Genomic DNA, 23,881 nt, shown 5'->3' on the forward strand with positions numbered 1-23,881 from the left:
AATTCCATTGATTCATGTTAAATTTCACTTTTCTAAAATATAAAAATAATATTTCCAACCCTTATCTAGTATCCCTCACAATTTTGTAAAATTTTGATTCAATCCGATTATTCGATTTCAATACCGAACTTTACCATTTTATAGCTTTTAACATAATTCCCGTACAAAAAATTTATTTCCCACTAAAATCTTTGTTTTAATCCAAACTGTTCATTTACAGGCTAAAATATATAACTTTTAAAAACTACAATTTTGGTCCTTAAACTTTTCAAAATTTATACTTTAGCCTCTAAACATTCAAAACTTATATTTTAGTCACTAGTCAAAATTTGGGGTATGACAGATTGCGTGGTTTCTTCTCATATTTCTGAACTTCCACTGTTGTCACCATTTCCTTAGTGTCTCCAGACAAGTTGTTGATACGAATGGTGATTGTTCTTGATTTCTCAGATCGACTAAGATTGACTTGTTCTAAAGTAGTCCCTCGTGTAATATCCCAAAAATCAGTGTAACATCCAAAAACATGGCTAGTGACCAAAAAGTAAGTTTTTAAAACTTTGAGGTATGATTTTAAAATTTTGAAAAGTTCAGGAACTGACGAAAAATATTTTATGGAGGATGGTTTAGTAAATATTGAAGGAAGTAAGGGTAAATTGGTCTTTTTAAAGGAAATATTTTTATCTTTCCTTTATAAAGGATATTTAGCACATGAGATGAGAGAAAAGAAAAGGAAAGAGAATTCTAGAAGCTTTGTTTATCTTATTCCTCTGTCGTGAGCTCCATTTGCTGAGGTAAGTTCTGAAATTTAGTTAGTTTCTTCAATGTTTGGTGATTGGTTTTAAGAATGGGGGTAATACATTTAATAGTATCAGAGCTAAGGTTTAGCCGATTCTGGGTTTAAACCGAATTCAAATGAGTTTTAAAATGGGTAGATGTCAACATAAAGTGAAAAATTCTGATCTGATAGTGTAAGAAGTGTGTTGTCTTGCTAATAGAATTAGATTGTTACGTTATAATAGAAATACGATAATGAAAGTTTCGAAATAAAGTGAGAAGGTGATAGACCTGATGGTGGTAGTAATTCACATGCCCTGGCCATGCAGGATGAAGAGCGGACACCACAGGGAGCACCTTTGTAAAAGTTAAGGATTATTTTCAGAAGATGGATCTCCACTGTTCCAAAGTGGAGAAGTTAGATGAAGTAGTTTAGTTACTATGTGATCGAGTTAAAGTATAGTGAACAGATGTTATCATAAGAATGATAGAAGATTCAGTGATGTGGTTATTAGTTTAGAAAGTTCGATAATAAGTATTTTGAAATAAGGTTATCAGAAATATGAAACAAAGTTTATGAGTTTGAAACAGGAAAATCGTAATATGTATGGATAAGAGTGCAATTTGATAATTTAAGTGAATTGTAGTTAACCTAATTTGAATTAAAATGATGTAGATATTGTTCGGAAGAGTTTAAAAATGGGTACATCAGTGATCAGTTTGTAAGACAAAGGAAGTTTGAATGTTGAGTTGAATTAAGGAAAATGTATGGTGTATGAGTAAGTGATGGGGTAATTCTAACTGGAAAGAATATATAAGAATGGTTTGAGGAAGGTTTATGTTTTAGATTGGAAGAACTGGTGCTGACTAACAAGGTTATGTATATGGTAAGAAGATTTGAAGATTTGAAGAGTGAAGGAAATAATGATTCTTATGTTTGAATGAAGTTAAAGATTGATAGAAAAGTTTAAGATGATAAAAAGGGATGTGTATTGTGATCTGAATAAGGATTTTTCAAAGAATAAGGTTTATGCAAGTAATGCTAACTATCAGAGTTATAAAATACGATAAAGATTGGTGATCAAGGATAAGTATAAGCGATGTGAAAAGAGTATATAAGTATGAAGGAATAGATATGACCAATGTTACAAGGAAATTTTGACTTCTGGAAGAATAGTTAGATAGAAAATTAAAGATGAAGTTTAAAGGATCAAGTGTGAAAAAGGCTATATTAAAGTGTAGGTTACAAGTTCGATAAATAAGTAAGAAAAGTGTGCAAGGTGATGTGAAAAGATTGTTTTATTCCGTAAAGTATATGTTTAATCATATATGATAAAGGAAATTAATTGATTTATGATCTTGAGTAATAAGAATGAATGTTATTGTTTATAGGATAAGTGACATGATATGGATTTTTAGTGGTCAAAATTAATTGTACAATTGAAGGAGAGAAAAGAGAGAAATGGATTGGGTTCTTTGGAAATTGAAGGTAAATCATTGATTGCAATTGTGAAGGTATAAAGTACAGAAAGCAACATGAGAACATTAGAAGATATGTTCTTATTGGTATGTGCAATGAAAATTAAAGGAAGAATTTTCTTTAAAAGGAGGGGAGATTTGTAATATCCCAAAAATCGGTGTAACATCCCAAAAATAGGGCTAGTGACTAAAAAGTATGTTTTTAAAACTTTGAGGTATGATTTTGAAAATTTGAAAAGTTCAGGGACTGACTTGGAAAATATTATGTGGAGGATGGTTTAGTAAATATTGAAGGAAGTAAGGGTAAATTGGTTTTTTTTAAAGGAAATGTTTTTATCTTTTCTTTATAAAGGATATTTTAACACATAGGATGAGAGAAAAGAAAATGAAAGAGAATTCTGGAAGCTTTACTTATCTTCTTCCTCTGCCGTGAGCCCCATTTGCTAAGGTAACTTCTGAAATTTAGTTAGTTTCTTCAATGTTTGGTGATTGGTTTAAGCATGGGGGTGTTACACCTCGTGTATTTGACACCGTAGGATTGTCTTCATTAAGCTCTTTTCCTTTGGCCAAAGCAATTATTCTATCCATCATCTTGGACATTTTTTCCCTCATGTCTCTTATCTCCTTTTACTCTTTGTCAGACATATGATCTTTGGGTACACAACTCTCCACTATTCTCGGGGCTTCCTCAAGATGCCACTCCCTAGCTGTGTTATAGTCTATTTGATCATGAAACCCTTTGTCCATCATGAAAATATTTTACTCTGATAACCACTCACGAATCAACACCTATGAAGAATGTTATGATCATACGATGTAAGAAAAAAAGAAAAGAAACATAGAAAACAAGTTAGTACAAATAAGTTAACAAAGTGACAAGAATTATTATAAAAGCAATAATAACAAAAATAAATTAATTAATTAATGAGCTAATACAAAACAAGGATGCAAATGCAATTGCAAATGTACAAAACTATAATTCCAAAAGCGACCACCATAGAACAACCTTCATCAGACTATAAGTTCTCCTTACATCAGACAAATAAGCTTCATTTTCTTTATTTATTGCAATTGTTGGATCTCTAGACCTCCATTTCTGTGGGATTCTCCACAAGGAAAGTGACTTTGATATCTCGGAAAGGATCTTCTCATTCATGACTCAACTAGCATATGAATATTTGGTACCTCTCGATTTTTGTTCATTTAATAGTAATTGTCTGTAACACCCCTGACCCGTACCTGACCAATATACGAATCTGAGGTGTCACATTAACTTTTTAGCTCTTTGACTCTTTGAAAAATTTGACTAAAATTTGAATTTTATTGGAAAAATGAAAACACATTTGCAAAACATATCAGAGCATATACAATTTAAAACATAATTAGTACATGCCAAAATCTTCCAAATCAAAACTTATACAATTCAAATTTCTCTGATCTAATAATTCTCACCAGTATGTTGTCCTGCCCTTGCTTATTCAACTTACTCCTCGAAGTTCACAGATCCTACATGTGAAAAAAATCACACGCTAAGTTTATGACTTAGTGAGGCATAATGAGTATAATAAAATAATAAAACATTTATTTACACATTTCATAGAAAATATTTCTTAAAGAATTCAAGTTAATTTTCATAACAAAAATGTACTTTAAATCAATTGTTCAGTTTATATCACTTTATTTTTAATAGCCCAACGCATACTACTAAGAACGCTAGGTATTTGAGTACATTGAGGTTGTGCACTAATGTTGTTACCACAACTCATATAATTTGCACCGAAGTGCCATATATTTGTCCCGAATGACTACATAGGTTTGTCCCGAAGGACCACATAGTTTTGTCCCGTATGACCACATAATTTTGTCCCGAAGGACCACATAGAACCCTCGACTCTTAGCATGCCAACTATACCTCTAATTCTCATACATATACCTTGGACTTTAGCTTTACCATTATTTTCCATTTCACTATTTAAAGTGTGTCTTATTTTCATAAAGTACATTCACATATGGATCTTCATATCATCTTCACGTAGCAACCTTTACATAGTATATCACATAGTATACCACATAAATTATTTTTATATAGAACATTTTCGCATATCATCTTCACGTAGCAACCTTTACATAGTATATCACATAGTATTATATTTAAATCCATATATCATTTCATGTCAAATTTCATAAACAAAATATATCAAATATCAGAAAAGATTATGTTATACTTCAAATTACTTACATTAACAAATTTTCAAGATTTGGATCTTCACAAACCAAATTATTCACAATTTATTTATCAAAGAATGATAAAAGTGTTTCATGGTAAAATTCAAAACATTTCTTTTCAAAACATTTGAGGTTGACTCATCACGAGTCTTTCTCTTATTATATTTAAAAAAATAGTAAAATGCACTCACTTTTGCCTCACATAAGTTATAAGCAGACATTCTTTCACTGTAGCTTACTAACTTTACATATCCATTCGTTCAACACTTTCTTTCAATCAAATCTACACATTTAATATGACCCATGAATATCACAACTCAATTACATTAAACCAATTAACTTTTACCTAAACAAAATGAAACACCAAATTTAACATTTCAACCTGAATAGTATCGATACTCTTCCTGTAGTACGATACTTCTCTTATATGGTATCGATACCTACTTCAGTATTGATACCATTTCAACATTCTGGAATTTCTTCTTACTTACAGTATTGATACCTTATCCTTGGTATTGATACCTTACATCAGTATCGATACTTCTTCAACCAATATCGATATTGTTCAACCATTTCATAGTATTGGCTTCAATTTAACCTTATAGTATCGATATTGTTCCTCCAATACCGATACCTTTACCCAGATTTCATCCATTTCACTTTGAAAATTTTCCCAACTTCACTAAAATCTCCTACTTAGACTCCATTCATGCCTTTAAACTCATTTACACTTATTACCACTAACATATATCCATTAAAACCCCTCTAGCACCTCAATTTCTCCATAAAACTCTTGAAACTAAAAATCATATCAATTCTTAAAACTTGTTCTTAATCCTTTCTAACACTTCTAACCCCTTAATTAAACCCTTGACTAGTCAAATATATATTTAAAGATCCAAAAACAATCAATTTAAATTAATTCTCTTAAAACCCCATTTTATTAAATCACCATTAAATCCTTAATCTCTTAGTTTCAATTCATCCTAAAGCTTTATTAAGCTTCAACATCACCCAAAGAACCAAAACCAAATCAGAAATGAAAGAAATAATCAACTTTGAAATCTCTTACCTTTGCATGGAGGTTCACGAGGAAGATGATAAGAGATGAGCAAGCTTCCAGAGTTTTCCTTTCTTTCTTTCTTTCTTTCTTTCTTTCTTTCTCACGTGTTAAATAACCCTTAAAAATGTTTTTTTATTTTATTTCTTGTCAAAAGACCATTTTACCCTTTAATCTTTCAATCTCTGATAATAAGTCCTAAAAAAATTCCCAAAATTAATACTTGAACTTTCAATTTAACAAAAGATTACTGCTAACTTTTAAATCCTTACACTTTGGTCACTAACCTGATGTTTGGGGTGTTACATCATCAATCGACTTAGAGCTCTTCTTTCGTCCATCAACTTTGTTTGTATGTCGTCCTAGTGATAGATTTGACTACTTAGTTATGAAACTCTTATGTCGATATGAAAACCTTCTAATTTGGTCAATCACTTGTGAATTAACACCTTGTTTGGTTATGATGAGAAAATTCAAATACAAACAAAAGACAAAGAAAAATAAGGTAAAATAAAAGAAATTGCTAGTGCCATTCAACCAAAAAAGTAGAAAAATATTTATGAAAAGAAAAGATACTACTCAACATGGTATCTATAATGATATGCTTTTATAACAGTTCTACCCAGACATGTTTTCTACCCCATGCATTGTTCAACGTATAAATCCTAACCTTATTTTTCTAGTTCACAAGCTTCGTACGAAAATATAAAACCTAACCGCATACTCTTCTACTTCTCATTCTTTTTTCAAAATAATAAACAAATAAGTCTGAGGAAAGGTTAGAGTAAGTTCCCCTTTATGAATTTTGAAGAACCACAGACAGAATTTCGGTACAAAACAGGTAGAGTGTAATGCCCCAAACAACGGGTTAGTGACTAAAGTGTAAGAATCTAAAATTAGGTGGTTTAATTTGAATAAAAAATTTTAAGGACTGCTTTTGGGAAATTGTGTCTAGGACTTATTATCAAAGATTGAAGAATGGAAGGACATTATGGTCTTTTGGTAAGAAATGAATTTAATAAGTATTTTTAAAGATATTTAACATGTGATGAATAGGGGAAAAAGGAAAAGCCTAGAACATAGGTTATCTTCTCTTCTTCTTTCTTTTTCCCACGAGCTTTCTCTTTGCCAACGTGATTTATTTAAGTTGGTTATTTCTTTCATTTTTGAGTTGGTTTTGAAGCTTGTTGTGGTATAGAAGATTAACGAAGCTTAGAGATGAAGAGAAAATAGTGATTAAGGAATTAAGGATGAATTAGTAAAATGGGTTTTTAAGTGAATGGATGAAATTTGGTTAGTAATTAGATTCTAAAGTCATATTTGACTTGTCAAAGGCCTAATTAAGGTATTTAAAGTCTTAGAAATGATTGAAAACATGTTTGAATATTTGGTGTGATTTTTAGTTTTAAGTGTTCTATGGAGAATTTTGGATGTTAAAAGGTAATTAATGGATATAAGTTGGTGATAAATGTTTGTAAGTTTAAGGGTTTGATTGGATCTAAAAGTATGGGATTTAGGTAAAGTTTTGATAAAATTCGAAGTGAAATATGTAATTCTAGGCAAGGGTATTGGTACTGGAAGAATAATGCCAATACTATAGGGTTACACTGAAGGAAATAATATGCATCAGATGAAAAATATCAATACTGATTAAAGTAGTATCGATACTGATGTGGAGGTATCAATACCATGAGTAAGGGATCGATATTGTAATTGAAAATGGAATTCTAGAATTCCAAAATGGTATCGATATTGAAGTGGGTATCGATACCATAGAAGAGAAGTATCGATAATGTAAGAGGGATACATATACTATTCAGTCTGAAAAATTATTTAGGAGTTTTCATCTTGTTATGTAGGTGTTAATTGGATACCATTTAATGGAAATTCGGTATTGATTTTGGAAACATTTATGTGTAGATTTGGATTAAAAGCATACCGGATAAATCGACATAGTTCGAAATTGAACGAAAGGAAAATGATTTTGTTTAGGACTTATGTGAGGCAAAGGTGGGTGCAATTTATATATTTTTTATATTAGATATGAGGATGGCTTGCGATAAGCCAACCTCGAAGGTTTTCGATCGAAAATTGTTTATTTAATTTTATGCAATATTTTATGATGTTTTATATAAAGTGTATTTTCAAAGAACTGTTTTGATTTTATTCGTATGTGAATATGTTTTTTTATGAAAATGTTCTATGTGAAAATGTGCTAAGTGAAAATGTTCTACGTGAAAATACCCTATGTGAATGTGTTTTACGTGGATAAAACACACTTGGAATAATGAAATGTTAAATTTTTATATGGTTAAAGCCCAAGGTATATGTATGAGAATTAGAGGTATAGTTGGCTTGCCAAGAGTCAAGGGTTTTACACGGTCATTCAGGATAAAATTCTACGTGGTCCTTCGGGATAATTTTCTACGTGGTACTTCAGGACAAATCTATGTGGCACTTCGGTGCACATTCTACGTGGCACTTCAGTGCAAATTATATGAGCAGTGGTGACTGTATTTATAGTGCACAACCTCAATGTACTCAGTTACCTTCAGTTCTCAATGATATGCGTTGGGCTATTAAAACAAAGTGAAATAAATTGAATCTATAAAAGTCACTACATCAAAACAGAGTTTTAGCGGCATTTTTTTAGTCCTATAGCGGCGTTTTTAAGCGCTGCTAAAAGCACTTGCGGCGATAGGAAAAACGCCGTAAGAAGTGCCGGCCATACCAGCGCCGCTAAAGTTAGCGGTGTTTGAGAACAAAAAATGTCGCTATAGGTCAAGATCTATCGCGACGTTTTTAGAACAAACACCGCAAAAGGTAGAGATCTATAGCGGCGTTTTTTGAACAAACGCCGTAAAAGGTCGAGAATTATAGCGGCGTTTTCAAAACAAACATACAAAAGGTCGATATATATAGTGGAATTTTCAAAACAAACGCCGCAAAAGGCCAGATCTATAGGGGCGTTTTTTGATACAAACGTCGTAAAAGGTCAGATCTATAGCGGCATTTTTGGAACAAACGCCACAAAAGGTCAGATCTATAGCTACGGTTTTTAATACAAACACCGCAAAATGTTATATCTTTAGTGGTATTTTTTTATACAAACGCCGCAAAATATGTACTCCGTTAGTGGCATTTTCCCCTAAAACGCCACTAATCGAAATTGATTTTCAATATATCTTCTTCCTATTTTGTATTAGCCAAATTTAACCTGTAATAATATCCAATAACCATCTTAAATTTCATTATGATTCTAATTAAGTAATAATACATAAAAACATAAATAAATCAAAGTTTACTAACATCCAAGTTAAATAAATAAATATTCAGTGGGTACTGAAACATCAAGCTAGACATTACATAAATTTAGACACCAAAATACTGCTTAAGTAAGAGAAGGTTTAGGACAATTGATTAAAACACAAAAAAAAGTCCTACCAACACTAAGAAACACATGATATATGAATGTCCTCAAGACCAGCAACCAAAAATTTTTTGCTTAAAGCCTCTCCAGTAATCCATCCGTAAGATCATTACTACAAAATTCAAATCGAAGAAGTAAATGGTAAACAATTAGAACAACTTCTTGTAAAGGTAATTTTACTAAAAAAGATTGAACAAAAAGGGGAAGGGAAAAATAATACATTAGAAAGTGAAACTCACATCAACATCAGAGTTTCGAGGAGATGGGCTACGAGAATCAACAAGACGACCTCGTGGTGAAACACTTCGAGAACTTGGAGACCGCCCATCAAAGTTGCGTTCTGGACTTTCACCCCTGGGAGATGCCTTGCGTGGGGAAAGACTTTTTCGAGGACTAAGGCTACGGTGAGCAGGAGAAGCACAGAAACAAAGAAGGTATCGTTACAAAGTTGAAGAAAAAAAAGATTTTGAAAATAAAGGAAATTACTTTCTAAAATGTGAGCGAAGTACAAATATAAACCTCATTTTTCTACTACAACTGTCGATCATCATCATTATCTCACCCTATTGCTCGACCTTTAGAATAGCCTGGACTTGCATTGCGGCTCGTGCTTCTACACCGATAGTCTCTGTTTCTCTCATGATATCGATCACGTTCAAACCGGTTATAACTCCTACTACGACTTCTTCTCTTATAATCTATGTCTCTGTAATAATCATACTGGTGACTGAAGATAATGAATATCAGATGATTAGAGTTAGACCATAAAGAAATATATAATTAATCCCTATGTAATTTGGCTATTAAAACAAGCTTAAAAGCATCACATGTACAAACCAAGAGTGTTTCCCCTCTTTAACTCAAATAGGATAAAAGTTAATTTAGAAATGTCAAGATGTAAACTGGGAAAAAATAGTTTGTATTTGTCCAGACATCCAATTCAGGAACAAGCAGATAAACAAATGATTTTAATTTAGTAATTTAGAGCAATCTACACCTGACACCATCATGTTCAATCTGCCGTAATCAAGACCCCACCAGTTGATAAGGAAAATGAATAACATTATAAACCCTCATGATTATCCTTTCATCAATGTCTCCCATGATTTACAAAAAGGTGGGGACAAGATAGAAGAGAAAATGCAATTATAGTACAAAAATATAAAAAGTTCTTTGATCTCAATATCAAAAAGGTGGGGACAAGATAAAGAGTTTTTATCTTGTAACATAGACATTTACCAAAGGTTCACCTCGAAATCTAACTTATGATCTCAGTATCAAGTTCCTTATTATCTTTTACCACAATTTGAAATACATTTTTGACAGAATCTTAGGACGATATAAGTAAATATTATCAATAATGAAATCTGACCCCCCCCAAAATTTATAACTTTAGAATTTGTTGATACCATTAAGAAATAATAACACAACCATAACTCTGTAGGACAGTACATTACCTTTAAACAATATATTAGGTCCTCTTTGTCATCTGATGACAGTGCAAGGTTTTATAGAACAAGAGTGATGAAATACATGATTTTCTGCATGATGCATAAAAAGCCTAATCAGGAACTAATATACATCAATAGATAGAACAAATTAGTGATAATTAACTATGTTAGGATTCCCCGCTAACTTTAATGATGGTTCCATTATAATTTCCTTCTCATCAGTGACATAGACTTTCATTCATGGCATATGATAAAATCAACAATGAGTATAACTCTATTGAATTTGTGCTGGAATTACGCATGGGGTGGTGGTGGTTGAAACAAACGAATAAAACACAATGCATGCAAATAAGCTAAAAACTCACAACCACCACATGCTTGCAAATATGTTAAATTAAATGTTCTCAAATGGGCTACTTTCCAATACTTTTCTTGAATAATTTCACAACATAATTATATGCCTCAAGGCCATTTTTTCTAACTCGTTTGCTAGTCTAAAACATAACCAAGACACCTAGCATGCACTATTTTCAGTACAATCAAGTTTCACAGTAATAAAATCAGATTTTTTTTAGAATTGCAATGCCTTGTTTCATGAATGCGGTGGTACTCGGATTCTTCTTGGAATGCAAAGAAGAATTTAGATCAATCAATGATACAATGTGAACACATTTCATGGCATGAACAGTTGTGATTATGTTAAATAAGGCCACATGTTCTCAATAAATTTGTTAAAGCCAATCAACCTTGAGAGAAACATGCAATTATTATCTTGGTGCATAACTTAGGACCAGACATATAGAAATGACATAGCATAGAATGTAACACCCCAATTTAGGGGCTAAATTTTAGAAATATTAAAGTGGTGAATTTAATTGATATTTTAGAAGAAATTGGGGATTTAAATTAATTAGGTTCACCAGAAATATTATGAAGATTTGGAGACCTTGAGTATAATTTTTCCTTACTTGATTATTATTAAATTAAGATGATTCTAGAGAATCAGAAATTGATTTTTAGTTAATTTAGATCTGACTGATAAATATTATTTTAGTCAAAATAAAGGAGGGCCACAAATTGAGATATTTTAAAGAACAGTTAGGTTTTAAAATGGATAATGATAATAATGGGAAACCAAGCTCAAACTGACACTTTCTATGGTTGAAGGCAAGTTGCCATTTCTTGAAAATCTAGCATGATTCTAAGCGGATAGTCGACATGTGAGTCCATGGGATCCACACAATTATTTCACTTGTTAGATACAAAAAGAAAGGGTTCCGTTCCAGCATTTTATAAATAACCTAGTTTTATTCGTTTAACTCTTTATCCACCACCATTTGGGTTTGAAAAAGCATTTTATCTAAGGTTCTCCACTTCCATTAAAGCTTCAGCCTTTGTTCGTTTGTGTCACCTTTTTATTTCATTTTCCATAATCTTGTTTCTTTGTAAATCGCGGGACTTTCTTTGATTTTAAGAATAGTTAATTCGTGCTGGAAGAAATCATGAAGATTTCTTGAGTGCCATTTGAACACGCAATTGTTGGACGCTCTATACAGTCCTGATTCCACCGCTTCCTTCATTGTTTTGTTTCCCTTTTACTTCGTTTTACTGAGAAAATGTTGAACATGGCGGAAAAATCCAAAGCTGGATTTAACATCTTCCAACGAGATATCCACACAAAAGATATCAGCTTCAGATCATATTAACGGGTTACAATACACAGCCGATGATAAATCCGATAGCTTTGTCGACGACATGGAAGGTTTCTATCATGGAGGTCTCTGCAAAACTGCTTAGAATGTTGAGGTGACAGTTATAAAAAAAACTGCTGCAATTGAAATTTCTAGTTCTCATTCTCGAAGATGGAATACAGCTTCACAACTACAATTTGAAGATGTGGAATGTTTATGAAATGTTAAAGAAATGAGATTGAAATGTTGGGAAAATGGGGTTAAGATTCCAACAGGAAAAATCACGTGAGAGGAGATTTAAAAATATAAAGTGGAAAATCGCATCATGAGTTCTCAAGGTTTGGTAAGAACTTGGTATTGTCTCATAATTTCCATTAGTTTTAGTTTATGACCCAATAGTGCAAATTAATTCGGTCCAGTCCATAATTTTAGTGATTAATTATTAAAGTAGCCCTACAAGTATTCTATTATACTAATTGAGTTTCCAAATTATTATTTCAATTCTAATAAGCTATCTTTATGGCAAGGGAAATTATTTAGATACGAGTTAGTAATTTGGATGGCCTGGATCGTGAGGAAAATATTGGAAGTTGAATTAAAGATCGAGGGCGTTCGAATGGAATTTAATGGTCGATTAGTATGGTACAGAAATCGAGGTAATACTTTACAACCTCTCTATGCTTTATGGAACATGTGAATATTGGTAAATGCATGAATAAGATAATGTTGGTCTCATTTGAGTAGTTAATTAATTTCTACACTCAATCCGAATACAGTAGAGATTTGGTAACTGATTATGGTTCAGAGGACTTTTATAAGAAATTGAGGAATTGTTAGAATTAAATTTAAAGTTCTGTGTTTGGTAATAAAGAAATTAATCTAGATCTGTATCTTATAATTTATTTCATCAAAGGTCAAATGTTAAAGGTACATAGATGCGAAATTATGAGAATACTCCGGTAAGGTACAAAAAATTACGAAAATACCCTTATATTATTAAAAGACAAGATTTGACTATGGAAGTTGGATCAGAGATTTTTAATTTGATGAAACTATTGATGTGCATAAGAAAAGCTAATTCTGCTTGGAAAATATAGATAATCGGTTTTAATCATGAGGATTTAAGCAAGAATCTAGGAGTCTGTTAAGGGAATCATTTCAAGATCAGAGAATGTTCGGGAAAGCAATTAATCATAGGATCTCTAAATTATAATTATTTTCGTTATGAACTAATATCGAAATTATCTAGTTAAGAAATTACGAAAATGACCTTGAGAGGTAAAATAGTTTGAGTTGACCCTAAATGAGAAAATACTTTGAGTATTTGTACTTAACTCGATTAAGTACGAATTTAATTGTTAAGATCTTGTATTTGTACAGACAAAATTCATGATATTTCGTTTGTAAAATCTGAGAAGGTACTTGACCCGAAAATATCCGAGTAATGAGTAAATACCTGAAGAATAATTTATCGGGGGTATTATGCTGTCAGAATTATGAGAAAGAACTGAAATAAATGATAAGATTGAATTTAATAGTAAGATCGGACGGAAGGAAAGGATTAAAATACACTAAATCTATAAAATGACCAAAATACCCCTATAATGGAAATGACCCAAGAATACCACCAAGCTCAGGAATGATGGGATATCCTTGAGCTCTGTAATGATTGGAATAAAAATGAATACCAAAATGAGCAAAATACCCTTATGGCCTATACTAAGTAAATGTCTTGGATTAATTAAGAAATCCAAATAAACATATGTATTGGACTACCTTTAAAAATAATGGAACATAATTTAAGTGAATAGATCAACCCTAAAGCTATGTCAATACCTGAATGGCATAGATATTACTGGAATGCGTGTTCGTCTTATCAAGTTTGGCTCGATGATAAATTTTGGAAGTATTCAGCTCAACTCTAGATCGCATTCAGTACTAAGAATTAGACGTTTGTTCGACAAATCAACCACGAATACCATAATGACTTTATTATATGACTAAATTGAACTGAAAGGAAGTACAACATGTATTTGAAATTCAGAAATGTCTGAATTATTCTAGAAAACTCTAAAATAACCGGGATAGACTTGCTTACTAAACGAACTAAGTAACCTCAATGACTGAGGATTAATTAGGTGATTGAATGAGTTTGGAAACACTGTTGAACTTATATAATGAATTGTCCTTATGGGTTATGAACCATGAATCAAGTACGTTCATATTTTCTGATATCGTTGAAACATGGAAATGAAATAAAGACCGTTGGAAGATCTATTTAGCGATGATTATGGGGATGATCTATGGATATGCATTATGGTATTAAAGAGTGAATACACTGGAAGGATAATGAATTGACTTGTTGACATGCATCAGTTTGGGAGTTGTGTAACTCGAATTGTTTGATAATACGATTGATAGTCATAGATTGTAAATGACTTGAATCTTCGATTATATATTTTCATCTAAAATCACTTCGGTCATGTTTGAAAACATAAGTAACGCAGAAGGAAAAGATTCTAAATACCTCATTTGGTTCAATTGGGCTGAAATCCTATCAATTCAAAGTATATTCCTGAATACCCCTGATTGTTTGGGTAATTGAATCACTTACAGTAAATCTGAATTTTGAATTATTATGTATAAAGGTTCTTGAACGTTTTCCTGATGCACATGAAAACTTAGTAGAATTCTAAAGTATCAATTTGAAATGTCTGATTAGATTGGTTAGAAATTGATTCTCTTAAATAAGATCTTATTCCTGGAATCCGATCAAATTGCACAAGTTCATGTTATCTATAATGATAACTACAAAATGCATATGAAAAATATTTGGATTCTCTAGTGTGTTCCTTATATTTTGAAAAATTGTTTTATTGTTTTAATATGTGGTACACTGAAATCTATGGTTACTGTTTTATGGATACACCTACTTAAGGATGATGGCTTATGGATTTGTTTCATTGTATAAACTGTATCTTGGATATACAGATCTGTAAAGTACAACTCTGATCAAGTTGGAAAATTTTTATGGACCTAATGTGACTCTTAGGTAGGCTCTGCGACCTTGAAATCATTCTCGGGTAGGCCCTGCGGCCCTAAGATGTGCTCTTAGGTAGGCCCTGTAGCCCTGAACTTTCTTGGGTAGGCTCTCAGGCCCTAATATGTTCCCTTAGGTTAACTCTTTGTACGATGGTTTTAAAAATATGAGTTTAAAAAGATCTACTACAGTATGGATTATGGGATTTACTGAACTATCATTTGATTAGTGTACCTATTATGATTTTATCGTACTGATGGAACACGCTAGACATCCTATTCGACCTCATGAAAACGTGACTGTATGAAAGGTTTCTTATGAACTGAGATTCATGGCTTCAACTCGATGAAATACTAATGGAACCCCAAATTATTCCACAATTGGTATACATTTGATTCAATAAGGAAATTATGGTTTTCCATTTATCTGCATGTCCTGTAGTATCATCTGGTAGTTCTGTATTACTGAGCTTTTCGAAGCTTACTCTATTACTCACCATTGCAGGTTAAAAGATTGTACCAGTACAGCTATCAACATCAGTAAGGGAGTTCTTCTGGCGTTGCTTGCAGAGTATGGTACATGTGATTAGGGGGCATGTAATTGTATTTTGTTTTATATATGAGTCTGAAAATCTATTTTATTTCGAATACTGATAAATTTTATTTTGTACTCATAAATGATTTTATGAGTTTACATGTTTTAAGAAAAGTTTTAAATTTTCCGCTATTTTTTCGATGGGTCGCTCTGGTTGCCCTAATGTGACACTCCAGATTGAATCGGGATATCTGCATCGGTCTAAGGGAGTTACATAGAAGAACATACACGGTCGAAATCTGAATTCCAGGCCCACAAGGGGATCTATGGAAGCATCCTCTGTAAAATTTTCAAGTCTTCCTCAACCAAAGGATGGATTTTAGGATCCTGAACATAGGGAATGTTAAAAAGGAAAAGAAATAACATGACCAACTTATCAATGGTTCAAAGGCTGAATTAAGACAATTGAGACAATATGTTTTGTTCAGCCATTTATATACATCAAAACAACCCAAATTGTTTGGTAAATGCCTCTACTACAATAAGCAAAATCCCAGAAAAACAGGGGTAGGACAGGAGCAACAAGAACATAAATAACTCTGGTGAATGTTAGAAAAGTTTCTCAATCCTAAAACTTAAAAATTTCTTAGAAAAACATAAGCTATCAATTTGGTCACTTTAAAACCATGGATATACATCTTTCAAAGCAAGAACACTACAAAATACAAATCTTAGCACACTAAAACTCGAATTGTATTTAGAAAACAAATTGAGTTAACCATAAATACGAGTAAAATGAAATATTTGATCAGCTTAGAGTAAAGTTATCATTTTTATAATACATATTCATTCTTTAAACTAATAAATCTGCTTGCAAAAGTAATCAAAAGAAAGAAAAAAGAAGAAGTAAAACATAAGGAAAATTCAACAGATAGAGAAACAAACCTTAACATCAGTGGGAATGAAGTAGATGAACATGTAATACCCAATGACGATCCCAACAGAAGTTCCAATTTCGAAGCAAAAACACCCAATATAGAGCTCAATACACCCATCCTTCTACTGGGAAGATATTTCAAGAAGTTAAATCGAAGTTGCATAAAAAATATTTTTTTTGTTCAGTTCAAGGAGAAGAAAAAAAGCCCAGAAATGGAATCTGAATAAGATTCTTATCTGAAGAAAAATTGAAAAAAATAAATAAAGAAAGAAATACAAAGAGATATTAGAGTTCCAAAAATAATGAACCGAAACGAGATAAAGAATCGAAAATCATTATCAGCCAAAGCCACAGAAACATTCGTCTATGATCTGCTCCTCCATTTTCCATTGCACTCCTCGACAACTAGCATTATTAATTATAATTAACTAAAAGTACCATTTGTTTCACGATGCATAAAGTTAGATCGATGAAGAAGTAGCAAATTCAGCGAAGAGAAATTGAGATCAGGGAAGAGGCAGCATAAGGGTTTGGGTAAACGGGGGATGAAAAAATAGGTAAAGGGGGAAAAATGAGAAAGGGCTAAAGGGGCGGGACTTAGAAAATATAAACTTAAGGCATTTGTAAATAAAAAAACCACTAATGTATGCGTATTTAGCAGCATTTTTGCTTAAAACGCCACTAAAGTATAAGTATTTAGCAGCGTTTGTCAAAAAACGCCACTAAAGTACGAGTATTTAGCGATGTTTGTCTAAAAACGCCAGTAAAGTACTAGGTTTTAGCGGCGTTTGTCTAAAAATGCCACTAAACTATGAGTATTTAGCGGTGTTTTTACTTAAAACGTCACTAAAGTACTAGGTTTTAGCGGTGTTTGTCTATAAACGCCACGATATATGTACCCTATTACGGCGTTTGTTTAAAAACGCCACTAAAGAACGATTCTATGGCGGCGTTTGTTTACAAACGCCACTAAAGTACTTATCTTTAGTGGCGTTTGTCAAATAAACACCACTAAAGTACGAGCTTTAGCAGCGTTTGTTGAAAAATGCCATTAATGTTACCATTTAGTGGCGTTTTGGATATAAACGCCGTGATATGTACAAATTTAGTGGCGTTTTCTTTAAAAATGTCGCAATAAAGGCCGTTATATACATGTTTTACTATAGTGAGTATATGTTATTTTCATGAAATGTATCTTGATTTCAATATGCAAAGTTTTCTATGAAGTTAATAAACAAGCGTTTCTAAATGTTTTTTTATACTCATTATTGACTCACTAAGTCATCGACTTAGCGTGTGATTGTTTCACACATAGGTACAAAAAGATCCGAGGAGTAAAGCTAGGAAAGGGCAGCATACAACTAAAGAAAATCATATCATAATTATTTGAATTGTAGGTGATTTATTTTGGTTACTTTGAAATTTTTTTGGTGTGTATTATAAGGTTTTAAATCGAATAGCTCTGATTAATTTTGTAATCATACTATTTTAAGTTATATAAATATATTGAGTATTTATTCTTATTGTGAATTATAAATTTTCAATAGTAACTTTGGTTTAAGGATTTCACTACTTAAATACAAATAAAATTTTAAATTTTCAGCAAGTTTTCAAAGAGTCAAAGTTTTAAAAAGTCAATGTGACACCTCGGATTCATATACGGGTCGGGTACAGGTTGGGTTGTTACATTTATTGGTATCAAAGTTATGGTTTAACTGATTTTAAGTTTGAAACAAAGTAAATTGTGTTTTAAAAAGTGTACATGCCAACGAAATGTTAAAAATTTATGATCTGATAGGGTAATTAGTATGTTGTCATTGCTAATAAAGTTAGTAATTATATCTTAATAGATGTCGGACTACGAGGGCTATCGAATTAAAGAGGGAGATGGGTATGAGAGAAGTAGTAATTCACTTGCCCAGTTAGGCAAGGTGAAGAACAGACACCTCATAGAGTGCATGTACATGAACAGAGATCATTTTTCCAGACGTTAGACACGATTCTGACTTGTTTCCAACCGTCTGCTCTCCCAGCTCCTAAGATAAATGTGGCTAAGGAACTAAGAAGTTTAGGAGAACCTGAATTTAAGGGAGAAGTCGAAGAAGGTCCTGTTTCTGCGAACCTTTAGCTAAATGACGTGAAGATTTTGCTTATGGGTCTCTATTGTTCTAAAATGGAGAAATTAGATGGAGTAGTCTCATTGCTATGAGGTCAAGTGCATATATAGTGGACTAATGTGACAATGAGAGCACCTAGAGATCAAGTGGTGTGGCCATTCTTTTTGGAAGAGTTCAATAACAACTATATCGGTGATCAGTTTATTAGACAAATGAAGCAGGAGTTCATGAATTTAAAACAAGGGAATTACGCTGTGTATGAGTACGAGTACGAGTTCAACAGATTGAGTAGATTTATAGCTGAATTGGTTCTAATGGAAAAATACTCAAGTGATTGGTTCGTGGAGGGTTTGCATCCTAGATTGAAGGAGTTGCTGTTAGCGTACAACCTTTCTACATTTCAAGAGGTTGTGAATCGAGCTAAAGCCTTGGAGTGAGCTCAGAATGAAAGATTTAGGGAGTAAAAGACCCAGTAGAACAAGAGAGTTAGTGCCTCGTCGAGTGCATCACAATCAACGAGAAATCAATGTTCAAGTTTTTGACCTCAGTCTAGATCTAAATCAGATGCATCCTCAAGTAGACGATCAAATCCTGTGAGAGCTAAGCAGACTCAATCTATTGAATCTGAAGCTAGAAGGCCAAGTCAATGTAAGAATTGTGGAAAAAATTATAGTGGCATATCAGATGTGGGGACAAGGGACATTTTATTCGGGATTGCCCATTGATGACTGGAGAGCCTGCACAATATGAGAGATCTACTATTGTACCTCAGAGAGGTAGAGGATGAGACAGAGAAAGAAATCAATCTGAGTCGGCCACTCAACCTGAAACGTGCTCGACTGCTCAAGACTACAACCTTAAGACTAACGAAGATCGCGATGATCCAGAGATCATTGCAGGAACTTTTCAATTAGTTGATAAACTTGTTTTAATTTTGATTGACCCGTGATCAACTTATTCTTATATCAGTAGGGAATTGATTAGAGAATTGAACATTTAATTAGAACCTATAAGTGATGACGTGATCGTGACTAACCCGTTAGGGCATAGGGCTCGGGTGAATCAATTTTGTCGAGCGTGTCCCATAAGGATTCAGGGAACTTGCTAATCTAATGGAATTACCCTTTGACGAGTTTGAAGTTATTCTGGGAATGGATTGGTTGCATTGTTACCATGCCAATGTCGATATTCGATTGAAGCGAGTAGTTTTAAAAAGTTCTGATGGATCAGAAGTAATTGTGATCAGTGAAAGATTTAATCCATTAGCTAATGTGATATCGGCAATATCGACTAAGAAGTTATTATTGCAAGGATTTCAAGCTTTTATCGCCAATGTGATCGATACTCGAGCCAAGGAGATAAGACTGGAGGATATTCCGACGGTCTGAGAATTTTCAGTTCCAGCTGAGTTACTGGGATTACCTCTAGATATAGAGGTTGAGTTTCAAATTGAGGTTCTTCAAGGAACAACACCAATTTCGATGGCTCCTTGCAAAATGGCCCCAAAGGAACTAAGTGAGTTAAAGAATCAATTTCAAAAGCTTTTAGACAAAGGATTCATCAGACCTAGCGTATCACCTTGGGGTGTATCGGTACTATTTGTAAAGAAGAAAGATGGTTTGATGCGTCTATGTATTGATTATTGATATCTCAACAAGGTGATAATAAAGAATAAGTATCTTCTCCCAAGAATCGACGATTTATTTGATCAACTCAAGGGAGCTTCGATGTTCTCCAAGATTGATTTGTGTTTTGGCTATCACCAGTTGAAGATACAAGAAAAGGATATTCCAAAAATGAATTTTAGGACTCAGTATGGCCATTATGAGTTTGTGGTAATGTCATTTGGATTAACCAGTCCACCGACAGCGTTTATGGACCTCATGAATAGAGTAATTCAATGTTACCTCGATCAGTTAATGGTTGTATTCATTGATGATATCTTGGTCTATTCAAAGACAAATGAGGAACATGTCACTCATCTTTGAGTGATTCTTCAAACACTACGAGACAAGATGCTTTATGCTAAGTTATCTAAATGTGAAGTTTGGTTACCTGAAGTGGTATTCCTTGGACATGTGGTATCTGCAGAGGGGATTTGAGTAGATCATCAGAAGATTAAGGCTATTATGGATTGGGAAGTTCCAAGAAATGTTTCTAAAGTTCGTATTTTGTTGGGATTGGTTGGATATTATCGAAGGTTTGTTAAGGACTTTTCAATAATTTCCTCCCCATTGACCAAGCTGTTAAAGAAATATATGTCATTCAATTAGACTGGTGAATGTCAAGAGAGTTTTGAATCCTTAAAGAATGTGCTAACGGAAGCTCCAGTGGTAGTGCAACCATAATCGGGTAAGGGTTATACAATCTATAGTGACACTTCTCATAATGGTCTGGGATGTGTTTTAATGCAAGATGGAAAAGTAGTAACCTATGCTTTGAGACAACTTAAACCACATGAGAAGAATTATTCGACTCATGATCTCGAGTTAGCAGTGGTCATGTTTGCACTGAAAATATGGTGCCATTATTTATATTGTGAGCGATGTTATATTTACACAGATCACAAGAGTTTGAAGTATTTGCTGACTAAAAATGAGCTAAACCTAAAACAAAGGAGATGGATCGAGCTACTTAAAGACTATGATGCAGTCATATATTACTACCCTGAGAAAGCTAACGTTGTAGCTGATACACTTAGCCGAAAGACTTTTACAGCTTTACGCCTGTTAGATGCCCGATTTGCGTTAAAAGGCAATGGTGTTATAATGGTTGAATTAAAGCTAAGACATCTATTGTTGGAGCGGATAAAGGAGTTGAAAAGAAGAGATGTTAAGTGTTCTGCAAGATTAGTACAAGTGGAAAAAGGTGAAATCAAGGATTTTGATATAAAATCATATGGATGTTTATACTAAAGAGACCGAGTTTGTATTCCAAATGATGAAGAATTGAAAATAGATATACTTTCTGAAGCACATTGTAGTTCGTTGACTATGCATCTAGGAGGAAACAAGATGTATCAAGATTTAAAAGGGCGATATTGGTGGTCAGGCATAAAAAGAGCTATTACAGAGTTTGTTGTAAAGTGTCTAACCTCCCAACAAGTGAAAGCTGAACATCAAGTGCCTTCAGGACTATTGCAACCGATCTCTTTTCCTCAGTGGAAATGGAAAAGAGTTACGATGATTTCATAACGAGATTACCATTGACACCAAATAAAAATAATTCAATTAGGGTAATTGTCGAAAAATTGATGAAGACAACACATTTTATTCATGTTCGAACTGATTATACAATGGATAAGTATGTTGAATTATACCTCAAGGAGATAGTTTGACTTCATGGAGTGCCAGTTTCAATAGTATCTGACAGAAATCCAAGATTTACTTCGAGGTTTTGAAAATCTTTGCATGGAGTCTTGAGTACCCGATTGAATTTTAGCACAACTTTTTACCCACAGACAGATGGTCAATCTGAGCAGACTATTCAAATTTTGGAAGATATGTTAAGAGCATGTGTGATTAATTTCGTGGATCGTGGGAGAAGTATTTGGCACTCACAGAATTTACATACAATAATAGTTACCAATCTAGTATCAAGATGGCACCCTACGAAGCTTTATATGGTAGGAAGTGTCGAACACCATTAAATTGGTTTGAATTGCAAGATCGAGATTTAGTGGCGCCAAATCTGATCAAAGAAGTTGAAGAGAAAGTAAATATTATTCAAAATAATCTGAAGATAGTTGTTGATCGATAGAAGTCTTACTCAGATTTAAAGAGGAAGGAAATTGAATACCAAGTAGGTGATAAAGTGTTTCTCAATGTATCACCTTGGAAAAAGATTCTTTGTTTTGGACACAAAGGAAAGCTCAATCATAGGTTCATTGGAACCTATGAGATCTAAAAAAGAGTTGTACCAGTGGCATATCAGTTAGCATTGCCACCAGATATGGAAAATATCCACAATGTATCTCATGTTTCGATGCTTAGAAGATATCGATAAGATCCTTCGCACATCTTAGCACCAGAAGAAATATAAGTTCAATATGACTTGACGTATTAGGAAGAACCAGTACAAATTTTAGCACATGAAGTCAAGCAACTAAGGAACAAGATGATTCCGTTAGTTACAGTTCTCTGGAGAAATCATAAAGTAGAATATACAACATGGGAGTGTGAAGAGGATATGAGAAGATAATTTCCTCATCTCTTTGTACATTAAAAATTTGAGGATGAATTTTCTTAAGGGGGAGAATTGTAATACCCCAAATAACAGGTTAGTGATAAAGTGTAAGAACCTAAAATTTGGTGGTTTAATATGAATAAATTGAAAAAAATCAATGACTCATTTTGGAAAATTGTGTCTAAGACGTATTATCAAAGATTGAAGAATGGAAGTGAATTATGGTCTTTTGGCAGGAAATGAATTTAATTAGTATTTTTAAAGATATTTAACATGTGATGAAAAGGGGAAAAGGAAATCCTATAACATTGGTTATCTTCTCTTCTTCTTTCTTTCCCATGAGCTTCCTCTTTGCCAAGGTGAGTTATTTTAAGTTGGTTATTTCTTTCATTTTTTAATTGGTTTTGAAGCATGGAGTGGTATAGAAGATTAAGGAAGCTTAGAGATAAAGAGAAAACAAGTGATTAAGGAATTAAGGATGAATTAGTAAAATGAGTTTTTAAGTGAATGGATGAAATTTGATTAGTAACTAGATTCTAAAGGAATATTTGACTTGTGAAAGGCCTAATTAAGGTATTTGAAGTCTTAGAAATGATTGAAAACATGTTTGAATATTTGGTGTGATTTTTAGTTTTAAGTGTTCCGTAGAGAATTTTGGATGTTAAAAGGTAATTAATTGACATAAGTTGGTGGTGATAAATGTTAGTAAGTTTAAGGGTTTGATTGGAGCTAAAAGTATGGGATTTAGGTAAAGTTTTGATAAAATTAAAAGTGAAATAAGTAAATTTTAGGCAAAGGTATCGGTACTAGAAGAACAGTACTGATACTATAGGGTTAAACTGAAGGAAATAATATATGGGATAAACATTATCGATACTGATTGAAGTAGTAGCAATACTGATGTGGAGGTATTGATACCAAGAATAAGGTATCGATACTGTGATAAAAAATGGAATT

At 32.9% G+C, this 23,881-nt stretch overlaps 1 protein-coding gene across 1 annotated transcript; it reads right to left on the reverse strand.

Annotated features, from left to right (window-relative positions):
- Positions 1 to 9,190: 9,190 nt before the first annotated feature.
- Positions 9,191 to 16,740, reverse strand: LOC120146092 (serine/arginine-rich splicing factor SC35-like). The gene is made up of 3 exons (XM_039159748.1): positions 16,631 to 16,740; positions 9,532 to 9,696; positions 9,191 to 9,368 (listed from the first exon to the last, which is right to left on the reverse strand). Exons 1-3 carry the CDS (start codon positions 16,738 to 16,740, stop codon positions 9,191 to 9,193), a joined length of 453 nt encoding a protein of 150 aa, XP_039015679.1.
- Positions 16,741 to 23,881: the final 7,141 nt, after the last annotated feature.

The sequence above is a fragment of the Hibiscus syriacus genome, unplaced genomic scaffold (assembly GCF_006381635.1).
Source record: "Hibiscus syriacus cultivar Baekdansim isolate YM2019G1 unplaced genomic scaffold, ASM638163v2 tig00110895_pilon, whole genome shotgun sequence".
Classification (NCBI taxonomy): domain Eukaryota; kingdom Viridiplantae; phylum Streptophyta; class Magnoliopsida; order Malvales; family Malvaceae; genus Hibiscus; species Hibiscus syriacus.